Source organism: Danio rerio, chromosome 9, assembly GCF_052040795.2.
Source record: "Danio rerio strain M-AB ecotype USA chromosome 9, GRCz13ab, whole genome shotgun sequence".
Taxonomy (NCBI): Eukaryota; Metazoa; Chordata; class Actinopteri; order Cypriniformes; family Danionidae; genus Danio; species Danio rerio.
Genome location: NC_141029.1, coordinates 9,074,881 through 9,089,605, shown reverse-complemented (window position 1 = coordinate 9,089,605; position 14,725 = coordinate 9,074,881). Strand labels below are relative to the sequence as shown.

The 14,725-nt window shown below is 35.8% G+C and overlaps 1 protein-coding gene and 1 long non-coding RNA gene across 2 annotated transcripts in view; both read left to right on the top strand.

Moving 5' to 3' along the window:
- The window catches only part of col4a1 (collagen, type IV, alpha 1), a 101,097-nt gene that overhangs the window by 49,276 nt on the left and 37,096 nt on the right, over positions 1 to 14,725 (top strand). The window contains exons 2-8 of the mRNA XM_087267486.1: positions 10,148 to 10,207; positions 13,029 to 13,118; positions 13,229 to 13,273; positions 13,847 to 13,891; positions 13,985 to 14,047; positions 14,185 to 14,238; positions 14,399 to 14,425. Coding sequence (XP_087123612.1) covers positions 10,148 to 10,207; positions 13,029 to 13,118; positions 13,229 to 13,273; positions 13,847 to 13,891; positions 13,985 to 14,047; positions 14,185 to 14,238; positions 14,399 to 14,425 — 384 coding nt within the window. The remainder of the gene's footprint in view (positions 1 to 10,147; positions 10,208 to 13,028; positions 13,119 to 13,228; positions 13,274 to 13,846; positions 13,892 to 13,984; positions 14,048 to 14,184; positions 14,239 to 14,398; positions 14,426 to 14,725) is intronic.
- On the top strand, positions 2,939 to 5,738 carry LOC147835244 (uncharacterized). Its single transcript, XR_015499217.1, has 2 exons — positions 2,939 to 4,940; positions 5,203 to 5,738. It is a non-coding gene; the product is annotated as an uncharacterized LOC147835244 (long non-coding RNA).

Here is a 14,725-nt window from a genome sequence, read left to right as displayed (position 1 = left end):
AGGGAAAAAAAAATTCTGAAATGGAAACTTAAATAGCAAAATAAACAACTCATTTAATTTTCTTGTCGGCTTAGTCCCTTTATTAATCCGGGGTCGCCACAGCGGAATGAACCGCCAACTTATCCAGCAAGTTTTTGCGCAGCGTATGCCCTTTCAGCCGCAACCCATCTCTGGAAAACATCCACACACATACACACACACGCTCATACGCTACGGACAATTTAGCCTACCCATTTCACCTGTACAGCATGTCTTTGGACTGTGGGGGAAATCAGAACACCTGGAGGAAACCCACGCGAACGCAGGGAGAACATGCAAACTCCACACAGAAACGCCAACTGAGCCGTGGTTCGAACCAGCGACCTTCTTGCTGTGAGGCGACAGCACTACCTACTGCGCCACTGCCTCGCCAAAATAAACAACTCAAATCAGCTAATTTAAACTGATTAATCACTTGTTTCCATGCATTCATGGAGAAAACACTCAGTCCAATGTTTATTTACATTTACGCCTCAAAGAGTCTAAAAATCATAGCTCATTCTGAAACATCCGACTATACATGTTTATTATACAATCTGACAAAGCATTAAACAAATAATGATAGTTCTTCCAAACTCCCACCTCCTGCCCCAAAACGAGCAAACTAATTGCAAAAGCCAAATAAGGGCCTACTCACACTATGCTATCCATACCGCGCCCAGGCCCGTTTCCCGGATGGTTTGAGAAGTGTGAGTGCTCTGAATCGTGCTCAGATTCCCTGGCCTGGTTGGAAGAGATGTGCCTGAGCGCGGCTCACTTGGGCTTTGGCGCGGTAGGCTTGTGTGTGAGTGCAAAACGCGGCAAAGCCCGAAACTGTAAGCGAGACGTGACTTTTAAGGGACTGTTTCAAATGGATTTATAATAATTCTTACTGTTTAGTAAACGCAAACTGCCGTAGTTTATTAAATACGCAAACCCTCACTGCACAACAGCTGCGCACCTTCAGCAGACCTAACATATCTGACTCCGTGTCACCGAATCCCTAAGAACTAAAGCTATAGATATAACTAGAGAAATCTCCACTGTGCTGAGCGAGAGCGCTTACTGAACAGCACAGCATCAATGACGTAAGCGTGCCCAGGCCTGATTGTAATGTGAGCGCGGGACGTCGGGGGAGACGAGAGGGGGGACAAGTGTGCTTTGGCCCAGTTCGAGGCAACTGTACATAGTGTGAGTATGCCCTAAGAGAAAGCAAAGATTGGGAAACGGTCTCCTTTCACACTTCAGTTATCAGATTTCTCACTTTTTGTACCAAACCAGCTCAAAAGAAGATGTGAGGACAAGTTGTGTCTTTGTGTGTTTCACGCCTGATTCCTTCTTCACACTTTCACGGATTGTTTCCTCTGAAAGCCATCCAAAAACGCACTAGACAAAACCAGAAAAGAGACGTTTATGTTTTACAGGCCATCACAAATATATACGATAATGTCTTTAAAAGTAAGAACATTTTGTCACTCTGATTTTTTTTTTTTAGATAAAAAAAAGATCAGTTGTAAAGTTTTTTTTTTTTTTTTTTTTATCAGAACTCTTTGTTGCTATTTTCCTGCTCTGGTCATGTTTGGGTTTGTTGTGATGCAAGGCTGACCCAGGAAGAAAAACAACAGCAAAACAAATATTCCCATTTCAAAGCTGTTCCCCACTGCGCTGATCCAGGCCACAGATTAGCAAGCTGTGTTCTGAACTGCAGATAGCCATCGCTGGAGCTTCTAGTGCTAAAACATATATAGGCCGAAGATAAAGCAACAAGCGCACATGTGCGAGATCGTGCTACTCATGCATGCCGGCAGGGGTGGATCTGACATCAGTCATGCGTTTGGAGAACCAGGAATGTCTGATCCTCAACAGATCTTGCTTTGGTCTTTCGAGATCTGCTGGTTGTTTCTAACAGGAGGAAAGAGGGATGCAGACACGATTATCAGCTTTCATAGGTTTAGTACTCCTGAAGTAGTATAGTAAGGGAGATTATACTAAAAATTTAAACAGAGGGCTGTAGTATTGACTTCTTTTATTTTGTATTCTTTTAACTGTGGGATGACATCATAATGCAGGTACACAGAAAAAAATGCAGGGTTTCACACAATCGATTTTTGCTGGGGCAACATGAAGAAATTAAGTGAACTTATTAGTTTTTACAAATTTAAGTGGTTTTAACATAAAAAATTAAGTTGTCCCAACAAAATCTCAAGAATTGTATTGTTTCAGCTCATTTAAAGGGCACCTAGATTACCCCTTTTGTTTAAATTTAATATAAGTGTTTTGCATCTCCAGAATGTGTATGTAAAGTTTAAGTTCAAAACACCCATCAGATTTTTCATTATACCTTTTACTAGACCCTGTTTTATACATCTTTCCACCAGGGGGTTGTTTTGTCGTACTGCGCCTTTAAGGCGAGTGCTCCCCGCCTACCTTTTCTACGTGGCTTTCTGCGTGGCTTAAGCCTATTTTATACTTCTGCGTCAAGTGAGAACCCACGTAACCCACGGCGCATGCGACGCGCGTAGCTGTGCATTTATACTTCTGCGCGCTGTCTCTGTTGGTCTGAACGTGCCGGCGAACGTGCAACAACTTTAACTATGAGGTGAACACAAAACAAAACTTTCTATCCGGAGCTCCTTCACGGGACTCCACACTTGTAAACAATCGCTCCATCAGGCTCGCACCATTCACTCGGCTCTCTGTCCCGCCCAGACTCGTCAGCGCTACCAAGCCGACCAATCACAGAGCTTGCGCTGCACGTCGTTGCGACGTGTAGTTACATTTTTGAGAGGTGCATGTCAGCGACGCCGACGGCAACGGCGAAGGGCTATGCGTCAATGCCGTAGCATACGCCAGCAATTGACGCAGAAGTATAAATCAGCCTTTAATCTCATCCCTCGGCTGCGTCAGGCAACAGACAGACTAAATTTTTTTACAGCAATTTTGCAGCCATTATTTTTTTCAATGCATGCCAATAACTATTTAAAAACATACATTGATAGCAAATAAAGATGTTTAGCAATATTACAAAAATAACATTACAACTTTTAATAAATCTGAAGAAAAAAAAACTTTTAAACAATATTACACTGTAAACAAAATCTTGCGACCTTAATTTTTTTAGTTTCACCCAATGCATTTTTTCTAGTCATATCAACTTACATCAGTCAATCTGACTCAAAATATTAAGATAAACTTTGCACAACCTAAAACAATGTGTTGAAACTAGTGCTGGGCAAAGATTAATGGTGCTTAATTGCATCCAAATTAAATTTGTTTTGACATAATATATGTGTACTCTATATTTATTTTTTATTTACAGTATAAACACACACGTGCATGAACATATTTGAAATAATGTTTATTGCTATTTACATAAAAACATATTGAACACTAGTCTATGCGGTGGCGCAGTAGCCGCCTCACAGCAAGAAGGTCGCTGGTTTGAGCCTCGGCTGGGTCAGTTGGTGTTTCTGTGTGGAGTTTGCATGTTCTCCCCGCGTTCGCGTAGGTTCCCTCCGGGTGCTCCGAATTCCCCCACAATCCAAAGACAAGTGGTACAGGTGAATTGGGTAAGCTAAATTGTTCAAAGTGTATGAGTGTGTGGATGTTTCCCAGTGATGGGTTGCAGCTGTAAGGGCATCCACTGCGTTGGTGGTTCATTTCACTGTGATGACCCCTGATGAATAATGATTCAGCTCATTTTAAATAAGTACTTTGAACAAGCAGCAAAAATAATTGTTTTGAGTGATGATATTGTGAATGTTATATTATGATGACGACACACTTTATTTTAGACTAAAATACTGTCTTCAATGTTAATATTTCCTTCCAAAAAGAAAAGCTTTAGAAAGTCCAAAGTGGGCCCTGTTCCTGAAAAGTACCTACTTGTTTATACTTGTGCCTGTTAAGAAGTAGGTCAGCCCTATGTTAAACTATTCGAAAAAACAGGCAGGACAGTGCGTAGGAGTATTTTACGTACAAAACATCCAGTTCCCTTGTAGAACGGAATACATTTATTTTTATTAGCTTGAATGGCTGGAAGAGTCTTTCTCATTGGCTCTGAGACTGCATTAGGGATCTAACATTATAGCCAGAGCTTGGTCTGTTCACATACAGAAATGACACTCCAGGGATGGCGGCCTTTTGTAGAAATGGCCAGAGCAGGTCACGCCAGAGGTGATATTTGAGAGTGAATGCAGTGATTCTCATGGTCCTCGGCACCCACATGCTGATCCAGTTAGGCCTTTAGGAGGGCTCACGGGTGGGGGCAAAGAGACCCCGGCAGCTGGTGCTAGAGCTCGCCAGGCCTCCGCTTCTCCAGATGTGCAGACATTTGGCTGTTAGCCTCACACGTGAGCCAGAGATCGGCTGCAGTGTTGTGGAGGGGGAAAAAAATAGGTTCCCAGGGTCCAGTATCATGCATTGACCAGCTGTCCATCTAGAGGGAGTTTATTTGAGGCTTAACAGTAGAACACAGGTCTGTTAAATGCTTGGCCTCTGTTTGAATTCTGTCATCTTTCGGTTTGGACCAAAATAAACTCTCTGACATCGAATCTTAAATGAACTTGCCAATGAGTTGAGGAAATATACACAAAGAACACGTGCAGATTTACTTACAGTGTTAAAGAGATGGCTGTTGATTTTTAACAATAATAAACTGTAAAAATGCTTCAGTATTCAATTCAAGATTATTTAGATGCTGTAAAAAAACGCTCAAAATAACTGTTGCTGCTAGTTTAAACTACTTATTTAAAATGAGTTGAAACAACACATTACTTAAGTTTTTTGGGGGGGCAAATTAATTGGTTTATGTTCAATACACTTAATTTTTTTTTTAATGGTTGTTTAACTTAATCACACTGCAAAAAAAATGCTTTTCTCACTTAGATTTTTCATTGGGTTTCTAGTCCAAATATCTAAAAGTTCTTAAATCAAGAAGCATTTTCTAGACAAGCAAAACATATCGTCTTGTTTTGAAAATAATATGCCAATATTTAGTGAGTTTTTCCTTAAAACTAGCTAAATAAACTGCCAATGGCTTAAGTAAAATAATCTTGTTTTTCCTTTTGACATAAGATTATTTTGCTTACCCCATTGGCAGCTTATTTTGCTTGTTTTAAGGAAAAACTCACTTAATTTGGGGATATTATATCTTAAAAAAGACAATATGTTTTGCTTTTCTAGAAAATGCTTCTTGATTTACGAATTTGTAGATATTTGGACTAGAGAAAAGACAAAAAATCTAGGTAAGAAAAGCATTTCAGCAGTGCAATTAGTGTTGGGACAACATAATTTAATTTAGTGGAACTCAGTATTTTTACAGTGTATCTGATATTTAATAGTTTCTGTATTTTGTTATTCACAAGGTTTTTTCATTTATTTATTTGAGTTTTGAATCACATTATGGGATCTTGATCTCTGCTCTATTGACTTTTAATGTTGAAAATTTAACTACAGTTTAACAAAGTGACTTTTTATTGACATTTTTGAGTTTGGAATAATATAATGTATTAGAAATAGTATATAGAAGGATATACATCTGTAATGTAACAGAAAATGTATATACTGGCAATGTATTACCTGTTTTTTGTATCATAATATACAACACATTCATTCATTTTCTTTTCGGCTTAGTCCCTTTATTAATCTAAGCTGAAGACTAAGCTGAAAAGAAAATGAATGAATATACAACAAACTGTAAAAAAACAACAAAAAAAACATCTCAAATCATAGGAGGCAAATAATGTAATATTGTCAGTCACACTGCTGCCAAACAACATCATGATCACACACATGACACTGAAGTAATGCAGCAAACATTATTGATCAACATTAGATGTTACTTTGAACTCTAATAAGCATAACTGATAAAGGAAAAACCTAACCATAGTAAAATGTCAGCAAAATACAAAAAAAAAAAAAAAAAAATGAAGTCATATGCAAATAATTCTTGGAAAGATTTATGGTTATTCTCCCTTTATATTAAGATAACTTTCTGTTAACCAGGTAACATAGATTTAATGTCCAACCTATACAACTGCTTAATTGTTTTATTTTTGACCATAATGCAGTAATACTGTGCTCTGTCAAAGTTGATTAAGAATGATAATTAGTGTGAAAAGTGGTCTATACATTTAGTAGCCTTCATTTAGTTTTCATGGGTTCAAAAAGTCATACCCGAACCCGAAGAGACCTGTAAATGTGCTGCACAGAACTGACCTGGACCCGTATGTTATTTGAAAATGAAACCAGAGAAATGGCTTAAATGTAAAACCATTCCGTTCCATTATCAGCACCACTGTGGTAAATAAAACCAAGCTCTGCTTCTTTATTTCCCGCTTACAGTACATTTTATTGTAATTTTAATATAAGTTGCATCATCATTTTGGGCATTCTCTATGTCTGATCAACTCTGGTACTACACACAGAACTTATTATTATTATTATAAATCAGGGCTTGACATTAACTCCTGCCTACAAGCTAAATATGAGTAGATTTTTAGTTGGCTCGTCACTAAAGATTAGATTTTTAATTTATGTATTTATGCATAAAACTTGTGTTTAGTTTTAGTTTACAGCTATATTTTGCTTGTTTTGACATATTATTTAAATTTTGTGGCAAGGAAATAATTATTTTGGTGCTGGCCAGAGAAAAAAAAATTGGTAAATCCTTAGTGTTGAGCCCTGAAAAGTCATGCTAAATAAAAACTAACTGCAATGCGACACTTTAATCTACAACCCATTTGCTTATGCTCATTGAGCAAGCTCATACACAACACACACAAATAAAAGTTAAATGAAATTTAAATCAAGCAATTTTAGTATGCCAAAATCATATTTATGCGTATAAAATATATTTTCACAAAACAAATTGTGACTAGTGAAAATGGTGTGTGGCTAGTAACATTGAAAAACTAATAGCCGCCGTGGCTGGTCATAAAAAATGTAAATGTCATGCCCTTTATACTATATTATATAGCCAACATACGTTACATGAAAAAAATAAAGGAAAAAATAAAATTAATATAAAAAATTATATTTAAATAATACATGAAATATGTTACATCCATTAATAAAGCACAACAAAGAATCAAAAAGATAGGACAGGTATATAATTTTATAAGACATAAGCCCCTTTCACACATATAGACCTCTCCGGAAAAATTATCAGCAATTTTTCCGATAAGGCCTGTATGTGTGAACAGGCCCTTTTTGAAAATACCGGTAAATTCGTTCTGGCTATTTCCTGGAAAGAGATGTTGAAACATTAACGGTAATTTGCCGGAATGCTGCGCTGTGTGAACGCAGAAGGAAGATTGCCGGAAAGAGCCCGCTCAGGTCTAGAACGTGCTGACGTGAGACGTCTACTTTAGCCAATCAGAACAGTCAGACGCATTCACGTCTGCGTGGTTTATAAAAATAAAAGCCTTTGAATATTTTTTCCGGACACATTTAGCTGCTAGATGTTAGTCAGATAATGATTATACTGTATGTACCTTCTTAATGTCAACTGTATAAATAATTATCGATAAGATGCTTATGATAAGCCGTTGTTTGTTTACCTTCAAGCTCTGCTTCCTTCAGTTGCTTGACATGTCGCGTGTGCCAGTGAAGAAGCGCCAGCACACACACATATCATGTACATCTCGACATGTGAAAGTGTTCCTCTATATTTTTATCGAAGTTGTTCACAATACTGATCCATCAACAGAGTTTGTAATGTAGTCAAATGTTTACAAATACAAGCACAGCCGTTTAGTGGACATTTCTTGTTAATGATGTCAGAATTTACCAGTATTTTGTAATGGATGTGTGAATAATCTTTTCCGGAAAAATTCTGTAACGTCCTCGCCTGTGTGAACAGCGCTTTTTAGAATTTACCGGTTTTGTCGTTCCCGAAATTTTCCGGATATTTACCAGTATCGCTGTGTGAAAGGGGCTATAATAAACGGGATTTTCATGACTCGATTTACTATAGTAAATGTTAAATTTGACAAGCAAATAATTAAGTATATTAATATTTTCCCCCCATCTTTGATTGCCTGCTTATGAGAAATGCAAAATAAAATTTTGGGTTGAGTAGCTGCATGGAGGCAAGATATGTGTACATTATCATGCTTAGACCAGCTATCCATTAAAAGGGAGTTTATTTGAGTCTCAACAGTAGAACAGGTGTGTTCAATTCTTGGCTTGATGGCTCTGTTTGAATCCGCAGGCCCCTCTTCATGATATCTGTCATCAGTGTGTTTAGACCAAACAATTTGTGCACATGCCAACAGCCTGTTTTATCTTTACGCTAACATACACATGTGTAGAGAGAGGAAGAAAAGGAAAAGATACTGATTTATTATGCATTCTGCGATTGTAAAGTTTAATGAATTCAACATTCCACTCATAAATTATTGTCATTTGTTAGTATAGATGTTTTTATAACTCAAGATTATTAAAGGGATACATCATTCCAAAATAATAACACAAACTCATCCACTTGTTTTAAATATATTTGTATATATTTTTTGCCAAGTGAAAGAAGTGATTTTCGACACATTTTTCAACAATAATTTTAAGCAAAAAAGATCAAGGTGCTTCAGGATTGGCCAGCCCAGTCACCAGAACTAAACATTATCAAGTATGTCTGGTGTAAGATGAAGGAGGCGGCATTGAAGATGAATCCAAAGATTTTTGATGAACTCTGGGAGTCCTGCAGGAACGCTTTCTTTGCCATTTCAGATGACTTTATTATTAAGTTATTTGCGTCATTGCAGAAATATATGGATGCAGTCCTCCAAGTTTATGGGAGTCATACACAATATTTATTATTTTTGCACCCTGACTTTATATTCTATACTGTACATTATTTCTGCTAAGTGACAAGACTTTTGTCTAAGCAAAGTCAGACCTCTCTGTCCTAATTAAATATTTAAATATCAAGGCATGATCATATTTAAATTTGGTAAAATAAGCATAAACTAGAGGCCTTTGCCTTTCATTTAGGACACTTCTGATACCAAATGATCAACTACAAGTCAAGTTATTATTTGTTGTTCCTAAAACTTAGATAGACGACAAGACTGTCAAGACTTTCAAGACTTTACTGTCAGGTAGTGTACATATAGTATCTTTCTGCAGTAGTTGTTTTGCTACTAGTATTAAGTTTAACATGCACTTTAAAGACTTATTTAAGTTAAACAGGCAATCGAGGCTAATTGGGCAAGTCATTGGATAATATTCACCTTAATATGCATAATAAAATGCTTTTATTCCAGATGAACTAAAAAAGAAGTAAGATTTTTTTATTAAATATTATGGAAATGACAGTGAAAATGTCCTTGATCTGTTAAACATAGCATGGGATGTATTTGAAAATGGATTCAAATTTCACAGGAGGGACTAATAATTTTGCCTGTTGAAGGACTATACTAGAATGATTTGTTGGACTTTAACACTACATAAGTCTACAACTGTGTGTTTGTTTACCTTCCACTTTCATTACTTGACGTTACATGCACAGTTTACATTAGCTTGTTTTGCGTTAGAACATTCATTGTTGATTTTTAAAAAGAAAACTTTTTTTGAAAGCAGCTGATTTACTATTGAAGTATTGAAAATGAAGATAGGTCTGTAGCATTGTGAGCATTCAGTAGCATTTTGTGTTATTATCAACACATTGTTCATCTCAAATAAATATAAAGTGCAGTTTTACTTGAGCCAACACAAAAAGTAACTTTTATATTGTAGTGAAATATTAAATCTCTGTCTTTAAAGCCTTTAGCTTATGTGTCTGTTTCAGACCCTGCACATATTAAATACATTTCTCGTAGCTGTCCTGGAGTAAAATATTGTTAAAAAAAATGACTAATGTGGATCAATACTGTTCAACATGAAATCATGCCACTTTCTTCTATTAGCATTTTTTAAAAGCTTACATGTCCAAAATGATGTTGATTTATTCACGCTATCAACATTTTTCTGTTTAATTCTAAGCCATCAGTAGATTTTACCAGAATGTTCTCTTCATTGCCACCCTTGAGTCTCTTTACTCCATTAACCCATTTTGAATGCCTTTATCATGTATTTGCTGCCTCCTAGTGTTTCAAAGTTGACATAATTTTTCATCTTTTTCTTTCAGGGTGGATGCTCGGGGTCTTCATGTGGTGGTTGTGACTGCAGCGGTGTTAAAGGGGCAAAGGTGGGCATGTTTTCTTCTACTTCCTGCCATATTACCTATGTTGCATCATTTAAGATCAACAATAGTAAATATCTTTATTTGTTGTGATTGAAAATCAAGGATATTCCACCAAATATTATTATCTAAACCACTAATTATTATTGTTACCACACATTGATTCATTCATTCATTCATTCATTCATTCATTCATTCATTCATTCATTCATTCATTCATTCCTTCATTCATTCGTTCATTCGTTCAATTAATCATAAATGAATAAATGAATGAATGAATGAATGAATGAATGAATGAATGAATGAATGAATGAATGAATGAATGAATGAATGAATGAAAGCATTATTTTATTTTAAATGTGGAAGAAATTGGATTTCTCCTTTATAGATAAAACGATTATTATCACTTTACTCAAACTCAATCCTACAAAGTAGTATACACAGTAAAGAAAAATGATTAGCAAGTGATCTCCTTTCCCCACATAGCGATAAACATTGTTGTAAATAGTGGAAAAAGTGAAAATATTAAAAATGTAAAAGCTAAAAGAGATCAAATAATTTACAATAAGCTTTACAGAAACAATAAATGTATTATATTTTATAATTAAATAGGATGGTTTATTTATTAATTCCTTGTAAAAAAAGACTAGTGACTTAACATTGTTTTTATTCATAAACGTTCATTTACTATGTTTTCATTCATTTTTTTATTCATTAGTTTAAGTGAAGGTGCACACTTTTTTTTATTCATGGCTTTATTTATTTATTTATTTATTTATTTATTTTTAAGTAACTACAGTGTATAGTAATTATCTCTGAATTGATCACCCAAGCATACTAAATGCTATTCACCTTCTAGATGTAACCATATCCTGTTGAAAAATATATACAATTCAGACAGCTTTTTGTTATCTTAAAAAAAGCACATTTTGTCGTAACAGCAGGGGCGACTTTTACCAATATCTACATGAACTTAATATTCTACAAAAATCTGGATTGAATTGCCTCAAAACAAAACAAAAAAGTGTTTTTGTCAGTAATCAATTACATTTCCTGGGGCATCATGATGCAAAATGATGTTTGGGGAAATGCTGTGTCACGTTTTTGTACTATCTATTGGTGTAGAGGAGAATATAAACAGCTGGCTTTAGACCTGTTGAACTTCACTGCACACAAACACTCATGCGTGTGAGAGTGTGTGCATTCATGACCTTTTCATGTAGTTCATATTGTCAGAACACTGATCTGTTGCGCCATCTAGTGGTGCATGCGTATTAACAGCATTGTCTGCCATTCCTCAAAGTTCATTAATGTAGTGAATGGTTAAGAGATTTATAAAACATATACGGTAGCAATAATGATATCTCATTGGTTTATGTTAGGTAATGTATTTACTAACCTAAACAAACAACCACCTATAAATTTATTGTAGTATTTTGCATAATGTTTGTCAACGTTTTTTAATGAAAATACAATCACAAGTTAACAAGTACGCCTTTGATTTGAATAAGCATTGGGAAATGTTAAATTTAACATCAGCTGCAATTATAAATGCTGTATTATTCGCTGCAAACTTGTAATTAGAGATGTTTTTCTTGTTTCAAAAACAAATATCAAAAAAGTCTCAAGTCAAGAAGCATTTTCTATACATATACATATTATTTTGCTTTGAAATAAGATTATTTTTCTTACCCCATTGGCAGATTATTTGCAAAACTAAGGAAAACTACTTGATTTTGACATATCTGAAAACAAGATCAATTTGTTTTGCTTGCCTTGAAAATTCTTCTTGATTTGTAGATATTTGGACTAGAAACAAGACAAAAACTTTTAAGCGAGAATTTTTTTTTTTTTGTTGCAGTGGTTATTCTTAAATCATATTAGTAAACACATTAACTAGCATCATTACACATCACTAGGATACTTAACTGATTGGTTCAGTACTTAGGCCACGTTGTGGAGCATTAGGTAGTGCTGTCACCTCACAGCAAGAAGGATGCTGGTTCGATCATCGGCTGGGTCAGTTGGCGTTTCTGTGTGGAGTTTGCATGTTCTCCCCGCGTTCGCGTAGGTTTCCTCCGGGTGCTCTGGTTTCCCCAACAGTCCAAAGACATGCGGTACAGGTGAATTGGGTAGGCTAAATTGTCCGTAGTGTATGAGTGTGAATGAGTGTGTATGGATGTTTCCCAGAGATGGGTTGCAGCTGGAAGGGCATTTGCTGTGTAAAAAATGTGCTGGATAAGTTGGCGGTTCATGACCCCAGATAAATAAAGGACTAAGCCTGAAAAGAAAATGAATGAATGAATGAATGAATGGTTCATTATGATATTCCAAGTTTTGCTATTCCCCAATAACAACCACTGGAACCTATAGCACAGGCTCATCTGCATACTACAAATCATCTTGACTGATGTGAATGCATTCATATTTATGTTTTTGTGATTATATTTCAAGATGCTGTTTTTTCATTATTTGGCGCCATCTTTTGGCTGAATAAATATTTATTTTAATACATTTTTGTTTCTGTAAGCTTTACGTTTATTTAAAGGGTTAATGAGTTATTACCACTCAGATCAATGTTTTGTGCCTAATTGTTTACTTTTATGGCAAGTTAATGTAGATAATGTACATCTAGGTGGTATTTTTGCCAAATAATGTCTTCAGTCTTCAGATACAATAAATGCTGACTGATGATAAGTTGACCTTTATTTTTTGACCTTTATTGCTAAATAATGTAAAAAAAAAATGGTTAAGTGTGATCTAAATATAAGTAAAAAGGAGAAGATGAAACTCATTGAAATCATGACCTTTTGTTTGTCCGCATTAGGGTGAGGTTGGGCTCCCTGGTTTGATGGGCCTTGTTGGGTTTCCTGGAATGCAAGGTCATGAGGGCCCTCCAGGGTCAATGGGGCCAAAGGTATTGTACATTTCACCAATTCCGAACACATCCTTAAGTTATATGTAGAATCTATATCTCTTTCCTCTCTTTCTTTACATAATATAATAATAATGATTTTTTTTTACCAGGGTGACAGAGGGGAGACAGGAGCACCAGGAATTAAAGGAAGCAGAGTAAGTGGCCAAACATGTCTGTCTGTCTGTCTGTCTGTCTGTCTGTCTGTCTGTCTGTCTGTCTGTCTGTCTGTCTGTCTGTCTGTCTATCTATCTATCTATCTATCTATCTATCTATCTATCTATCTATCTGTCTGTCTGTCTGTCTGTCTGTCTGTCTGTCTGTCTGTCTATCTAACTGTCTGTCTGTCTGTCTGTCTGTCTGTCTGTCTGTCTGTCTGTCTGTCTGTCTGTCTGTCTGTCTGTCTAATCCGTCCATCTGAACATCTGTCTGTCTGTCTCTTCTTTCTCCATTTAGCTGTTGACACTGATTGTTTCCTGCATGTTTATCTACTGTCATGATTTGTAACTCAACTGTTGTCTTCTGTATGTGCTTTTGAAATGAAATTTCATGAGATGCACATTTGAGCTATTTCAGACAACTGGTTTATCGTTCAGTTATTGGTTGATCTGTATTATTTTTATTAATGAAAGTCAAGCTACAAGTTCATCTGCAAAACTTGTGTAGGAATGTGTATAGATGTGTAGGAAATATTATCCATTTAGCATGTATATACTGTAAATGTGTTGTAGGGCCTACCTGGTCAAGCTGGTTTCCCAGGACGTCCAGGTATTCCAGTAAGTTGATTTTGTTTTTTTAAGAAATTTTATTGACATGTATAAATACAGTGAATTTCCGGAGAAACCATTATAATATGATTTTTCTGTCAGGGTCTTCCTGGTCTAGAAGGAGCACCTGGACCTCAAGGAATCCCAGGCTGCAATGGAACAAAGGTACAAAGAGTGTTTTTGAGACCTATGAACCTGCTAGTCCATCCACGATTAACATGATCCATGTGACATAAAAATTCTATGTCTTTAGTTAATCATAAAACATTCAGTGTGACTGAGTATTTATTTGTGCTTTGCAGGGGGAGCGAGGATTTGATGGGATCCCAGGTATTACGGGATTGCTGGGACCACCGGTATGACTCATTTTATATCACGTGCCTCTAATATTTCCCATTTTTATCACATTTATTTTGTGTCATTACATACAGTTGTACACATTATTTAATATTAGGTGCTATTCCAGTCCATTAACAGAATCTCAATTTAACACATGTCTTTCTGAATCTTTCACAGGGTATACCAGGTATTAAGGGAGGAAAGGTATGGAACTTGTTCTAAAGTTGCTGTACATTCCAAAGCAATACTGCTTTAAAGCCAATACTTGACACAGTGATTTTACCACTGATGTTTACCCTAAATGTACTGTACATTTAAAACAAATCTGTCCTACATGGTTGTAGAAAAAGGAGGCTGTTGTGTTCCTTTTTCTGTGCTATAAAAATTATATTTCGCTTACAAATACATTCAGAAAAACTCTTACCAACATATATATATATATATATATATATATATATATATATATATATATATATATATATATATATATATATATATATATAT